This window comes from Physeter macrocephalus, chromosome 19, assembly GCF_002837175.3.
Source record: "Physeter macrocephalus isolate SW-GA chromosome 19, ASM283717v5, whole genome shotgun sequence".
Classification (NCBI taxonomy): domain Eukaryota; kingdom Metazoa; phylum Chordata; class Mammalia; order Artiodactyla; family Physeteridae; genus Physeter; species Physeter macrocephalus.
Window position 1 is genome coordinate 61,200,224 of NC_041232.1, and position 6,917 is coordinate 61,207,140.

The window sequence follows — 6,917 nt, forward strand, 5'->3', positions numbered from 1 at the left end:
ATGCAAGAGATGTCAGTGTAAGAAACTGAGAGAGCATGATTACAGGGGCAATGGTACCCAATGGAAGGAGCAGTGCTATAGCCAAGAACAGAGCTGAACTCACTGATCAATCGTCATAAGATGTAAAAAAAAAAAAACAAACAAAAAACCCAAGCCTGAATGTATTCACGCCTCTGGTTTAGACCTCATCACCATTACAGGCAAAAGGGAGGAGCTGGATGCACTGCAGTTTTCAAATTTGCACACTGGAAACACCTGGGGAGCTTTAAAAACTACTGCTGTTGGGGTTCCATCCTCAGAGATTCTAATTTAATTGGTATGAATGAAATCTGGGTATTTGGAGTCTTAAAGGCTCCCCAGTTGATTCTAATATGCAGCAAAAATTTGAGAACCATAGGAATAGAAGTCAAATGATACCACAAGAAGCACAATTATCCAAATCCAGAATGTGTAATATGCTAACAGAGTCAAATGAACCACTTTTTTCCAAAGAAAGTGGTAGGAAGTACTGTAAGAGCGGAACCAGAGCTCCTTGGAGAAGTTATCTTTCCAGAACTGGGGCAGAGAAAATAAAAGATGAGCCTGGAGCAGTAAAGTAGTCCTCAGAAATGGGTGGAGACACATCAAAAGGGCATAGGAGCCAATCTGAAAGAATGGCCAATAGCCAAAGGTAGAACAGTTTGAGCAACAATATGAATTATATAGCACTGGATTATAACCCAGAGTACTCCAGGGCCCACACAGATACAAGCAAGTAATTGAATAAATAAATGGGGGGCAAGGGACAGCTCTTCCTTACAAAAGAATAACTCCAATGTGAAAAAGAATAATAACAACAGAAAAATCACATCACTGGAGCACAAGAGTGTTTATGATGAAGTAATTACTGAAGGCAAGATCCATGAGCGAACGCTAAATTGGTGGGAAAAATCTGAAGATAAACAGAATACGTGCCTAGTCTCAAAATATCTCCCCCAAGATATTTATTAATAACAAAGGAAAAAAACAGCAACTTTACAGTGCAGAAGTCTGGTGAACAGTACCTTACCCAACTGATCAAAATTAACATCACCAAATATAAGATGTATCAATATTATGGAGCACTGTTATGATACACTGAGAAGGACATATAACTTGAGGTACTCTTGCTAAAAATGCATAATCTCAATCTAATCATGACAAAACATCAGACTAACCCAAACTGAGGAACGTTCTACAAAGTACCTGATCAGTACTCCACAAAAATATCAAAAGTTAAGAAAGAGAAGAAAACACTAAGAAACCATCACAGACTGAAAGAGACTAACGACACAACTATTAAATGTGATTTGGGATCTTGGATTGGATCTAGGAACAGAAATTAATTAGCAGAAAAACTGATGAAACCTGAATAAAGACTGTAGTTTAGTTAATAGTATTACACCAAGGTTAATTTCTTGGTTTTGATAATTGCACTTATAATTATGCAACATGGTAATATTAAAGGAACTGGCTGAAGCATATCATCTACTACTTTCACATCTTTTCTATAAACCTAAGATTACTTCAAAGTAAAAAGTTTTTTTTAAATCTTGGGAGACATAAAAGTCAAAATAATACATGTCTGAATAATGAGGAACAACTGAGAAAATTTCAATATAGGGTAGACACTGTTTTATATTAAAGAATTATTAATTTTTTAGTGTGATTACATTAAAAATTAGAGATGTATCTTGAGGTATTTCTGGGTGAAATTACATGATGTCTGCAATTTCCTTTAAAATATTTCAGGAAAAAAAGTTGAGGAGTGGTCACATACAGATTCCAAAATGATGATAATTATTAAACCTAGGTAATGGGTACCAAACTGTTACTTCTGCTTCTTAGGAAGAAAGAGATTTTTTACTATTTGATTACCCAACTCTGAAAGGGTTGGAGTTTGCATGCACATGTGTATGTGTGTTTTGTCTTCTTTGCTGGCAGGATCACAAATAGCCTTACTTTTATGGTTAATATTTTTTAAAAATTTTTATTGTGGTTAAATAGTCATAAGATAAAATTTACCGTGTTAACCATCTTAAAGTGTATAGTTCTATGGCTTTAAGTACATTCACATTATACCATCACCACCATCCATCTCCAGAACATGATTAAAATTTTTAATTGAAAATAATTATTTAAATTTTAGTCATTCATTTTTTTTGACTAGTTAATACATTCACATAGTTCAAACTTCAAAAAGATACAAAAAAGGATATATAGTGAAGAGACTCCCCCAATTCCGACCCCGGCCACCTGATTCCCTCCTCCAGAGGCAGCTTATCATATTTGTCCAGACATATTTTATGCACTTACGCAAATTACACACACACACCTTTTTAAGGCAAATGGTACATATTATTCACAATTCCATGCTGAGTGAATAATCTCCTTCCCTCAAAGGCCCACCCAACACCCTAAAGAAGCTTTCCCAGACCACCAACGTTATAATCTTCTCCTATAAATCAGCTCTTATTTGTCATTACTGAATTGGCTCTTTTCATACTGGGTCTTGCAATGCCAACAATCATTTTATGTATATGAGCTAGTTCACTAACGAGACTGCAAGCAACTTGTAGACAGGAGGCATGTCATATAATAGTGTTTTGTACCTAATAAACACTTAGTAAATGTTCTCAAGCAAGGAATCATCAATGAATAACAAAACTTAACGATACGGCTTGGATATAAAATATAATTTTTCATTTATCCTATTAATTTTTTAGTTGGTTTATTACTATCCCCAAGATTGAAAGTACTTCCAATTTATAAAAACTGCCTGCAATGCCTTGCCCCTGGTGAACATGAACTGCATCAAGCTACATTCATTTTACTTCTTTGATAATTTCCTCCTCTAAATTTTTCTCTACTTTTCCTAAAACTCCTATTATTTGGATATTTGGATATTGGGTCTTTTGGACTAATCCTTAGTACTGTCTTTTTTTTTTCCTTTTAATCTCATTTTTCAACACTTTGCCTTTTTCCCTTTTGTGGGAGAGCCAGACTATCTAAACACTACTTTTTGGGAGCTCAAATTTTACCAGGTCAAGTTATAAAATCATTCTGAGACTTTGCTGAGAGCAGTGATGTGATTAACGAAAGAATCTAAGAGTATGTGTCCCATACTCTTCCACATAACAACAGTGCATCTTCAAGATGTCAGGATGTTTAAAAGAGAGAGAGGCCCATAAATCTGGATCCACCATCCTGGGAGACTGACAATACACATTAACATATTGAAGACTCTGAAAAGTCTGGCTTTAAGAACTTATGTACCTACGTTGAATACAGAATTTCCAAAACTTAACTGCAGAATCTTTACTTTTTAAAAACTCCTATTAACATCTCAGAGATGAGTGTTCTAATGAAGAGATGAAAGGATGCAAAAAAACTCTCATTTGCTCAACTCTTTGTTCCAACTTTTAACTCTAAAATCCCAGAAAATCATTTGACCTCCAGGAGTCATTTTCTTATGCTAAACCTTTCTAAAGTCTTATAAATAATATATTATTAACACCAAGGATGACTATATTTTTAACTGGGAAAGTATATACTACAGATTTCCTTTTCTTTCCTCCTATCTCTTAGTTCATTTGCTCTTTATAAATGTGTTTAAGTTTACCCTATTTTTTGAAATGGAAAAGCTAAGAGTATTTTTCATAATTGTTTTCAGATTTCTGCTAATTTTTTGGTCTAGGTGACCATATAGCTCAGAATGGTCCCAGTTTATGTTACCCAGAAAAAATTATTAATAATATCCACTTTCACTCTAAAAATGCCTCTGTTTGGATGATGAAGTTTATGGTCACTCTATCTTTGTTCTGTTACCACAAATTCTTTATGTTGCTATATTTAGAATAAAAGTTTCATTAAAAAAAGTTACTGCCAAATGTGACAAAAAGTAATTCAAAGGGGTTTTATTCAAAAGTTAAAATTTTTTTCTAACAGTATTTATTAAATATTTGGCTAACCTTAGTCAAAATATACTATGCTTACTTAAGGAGAAATGGCCCAACTGTTATGGACTGAACTGTGTTCCCCCAAAATTCATATGCTGAAGCCCTAACCCCCAATGTGACTGTCTGTGGAGTTGGGGACTTTAAAGAGGTCTTAAGATTAAATGAGGTCATAAGGGTGGGGCCTTAATCCACTAGGACTGGTGTCCTTATAAGAAGAAGAAGAGACACCAGAATACACGGGCACACAGAGGAAAGGCCATGTGAGTACACACAGCAAGAAGGCAGCCATCTGCAAGCCAAGAAGGGAGGCCTCAAAAGAAACCAAATCTGTCAACACCTTAGTCTTGGACTTCAAGCCTCCTGAAACGTGAGAAGACAAATTTCTGTTGTTTAAGCCACCCAGTCTGTGGTACTTTGTTACGGCAGGCCTAGCAGACTAATACACTAACATCCTGGAGAATATATTCCAAACTCCTCTTACCTGGATATGCATATCTCTCTAACTTGTTGAGGTGTCAGAGCAAAAATAAAAAACTTCTCTTGAAACCGCTGAATACTGCTTTGAACTGGGGAAGAAAAAAAAAAAGAAAGATAATATTCCAATAACAAATCCAATAACAGAAGAACCTGCAATAACCAGGCACTTCTGATAAAAGAGTCTGCCAAATTCTGAAACTTTTATGGTTAAAATACACCAATATAAAGTACTAAGCTACATTCATCTTGGACTCATGAAAGTAAAGTCACTCTAAAGCAGGTTCAATGTTAAACATTTACCATTCTTTATTCTAACATACTAATTTTAAACAAAATATAACACAACCTTCAAAATTACATTTTATCCTTGACTACAGTATCATCTAATGAAAAGTCTGAGGAAGTCAAAAACACCCCCCAGGAGAATTCTATCCAAGATTCAGGTCTCTTTTGTTCCTGTTTGTTTTGTTTCTTTTGCTGTTGTGTTTTGTTTTCAATACTTTATATTCAATTACACAGAGCATTCATATAAGAGAAAATTTAAAATTTTTAAACTTCTAAGTTGGGAGACTTATTAAGACACAAAATAATTATCGGCATACAGATGATTAACTAGTTAAAAAAGATTACCTAATGAAGTCATCCTTCAGAAGTGTATTATTAAAAACTGAAGTGTATTTTCTTCTCAAAGAACTTTAACAGATTCAATGATGCTCTAGTACTCATTAAAACAATGAATGCTTTCAATGAACACTTGACTGAATATGCATCTATATTGCAATAATCAACTGTTTACAATTATCATTAAACACTGCTTTATGAGAACATTTTAAAATGATAATCCTCCTATACACACAGCAAATTTTTTCTAATTTTATGAGATTTAAACAGAACATAGAAAACTTGAATCACCTGAAAGAATTGTATCTATACAGAAACAATCACTATATTAATAATCATCAGTGATGTTTAATACTAAAATACTTTTCTCCCTATACAACAGCTGCAAAGATCATTTGGGGAGGGCAGAGTACTGAGGTTTCACACTTCTTGTAAACCAGCGGCTTTAATTCAGAATTATGAAAGAGAATTGTTACCAATTGTTCAATCACAGAAATCATTCATTTCCTTTATCTCAGTTCTCCATCTTCATCCCCTATATCCAGTTAGTCATTAAGTCCTGTTTTGTTTTGTTTTTTTAATTTTCTTATTGGCTGCCTCCTCTCTATTTTCACTACCACCATCCTACTCAAAACATATTATTACTTTGTACAAATGGAGCAACTCTGCCTCTCTGCCAGTCCCTCATCAGAACACAAGTGCAGAGCTGGTGATCCTTAGCACCACTTTTTCATCACCATTCCTCTGCTAAAAAATGCTAAGCAGAACTTATCTGTGAATGAACCATGTCAAAACTCCTTTATCTATGAGAACCTCCATAACAATGGCCTCATCTCTTTCCTAACAAATCTCCATTTCCAGTGCCTCCCCAAGTCCTGCTCTATTCACTGTCAGGTCTCACAACTGTGCCATTTTTATTTCTACTCCTGTGACTACTCACAGTTCTCACCTTTCCTGATGCCTACTCTCCTATTCACTCCATCAATTCAAAGCAGGCACATTCATCCTTCAAAGCTCCCTCAAGTGTCACTCCTACTCCAAAAAGTCTTGATTAACTTCTTCATTCGTTAGGCCAATACAATATTTGAGCTTTAGGTTCACAAGGTATAGGGCTTCGTCATACAAGCATATAACTGCTTGCTACTTTTCTCTCATGTTAATATTCTCTCTCCAACTAAACAGCAAAATTCCTAAAGCCCACTCCATACTTCTAACCTCTCCACAATTAGGCTACATGACCACCCAAATTAAATCCTCATTATATACTTGTTAACTGAGTTAACAGAAATGAATTTATCCAAATTCTTTTGAAGTGAGATTGTATTTTTTTAACATCTTTATTGGAGTATAATTGCTTTACAATGATGTTTCTGCTTTATAACAAAGTGAATCAGTTATACATATGCATATGTTCCCATATCTCTTCCCTCTTGCGTGTCTCTCTCCCTATCCATCTCTCTCCCTATCCCACGCCTCCAGGTGGTCACAAAGCACCGAGCTGATCTCCCTGTGCTACGTGGCTGCTTCCCACTAGCTATCTATTTCACGTTTGGTAGTGTATATATGTCCATGCCACTCTCTCACTTCGTCCCAGCTTGCCCTTCCCCCTCCCCATATCCTCAAGTCCATTCTCTAGTAGGTCTGTGTCTTAATTCCCGTCTTACCCCTAGGTTCGTCATGACATTTTTTTTTCTTAGATTCCATATATATGTGTTAGCATACGGTATTTGTTTTTCTCCTTCTGACTTACTTCACTCTGTATGACAGACTCCAGGTCTATCCACCTCATTACAAATAACTCAGTTTCATTTCTTTTTATGGCTGAGTAATATTCCATTGTAT

General features: G+C 35.2%; 1 protein-coding gene across 17 annotated transcripts in view; it reads right to left on the minus strand.

Moving 5' to 3' along the window:
- The window catches only part of PIAS2 (protein inhibitor of activated STAT 2), a 102,260-nt gene that overhangs the window by 65,770 nt on the left and 29,573 nt on the right, over window positions 1-6,917 (minus strand). For all 17 annotated transcript variants that reach the window (XR_008615995.1, XR_003677284.2, XR_003677286.2 and 14 more), the window contains one exon: window positions 4,459-4,543. Coding sequence is in view for 12 of the 17 variants with exons in the window: in XM_055080648.1 (XP_054936623.1) it covers window positions 4,459-4,543 (85 nt within the window). In the remaining 5 variants the exon portion in view is untranslated. The remainder of the gene's footprint in view (window positions 1-4,458; window positions 4,544-6,917) is intronic.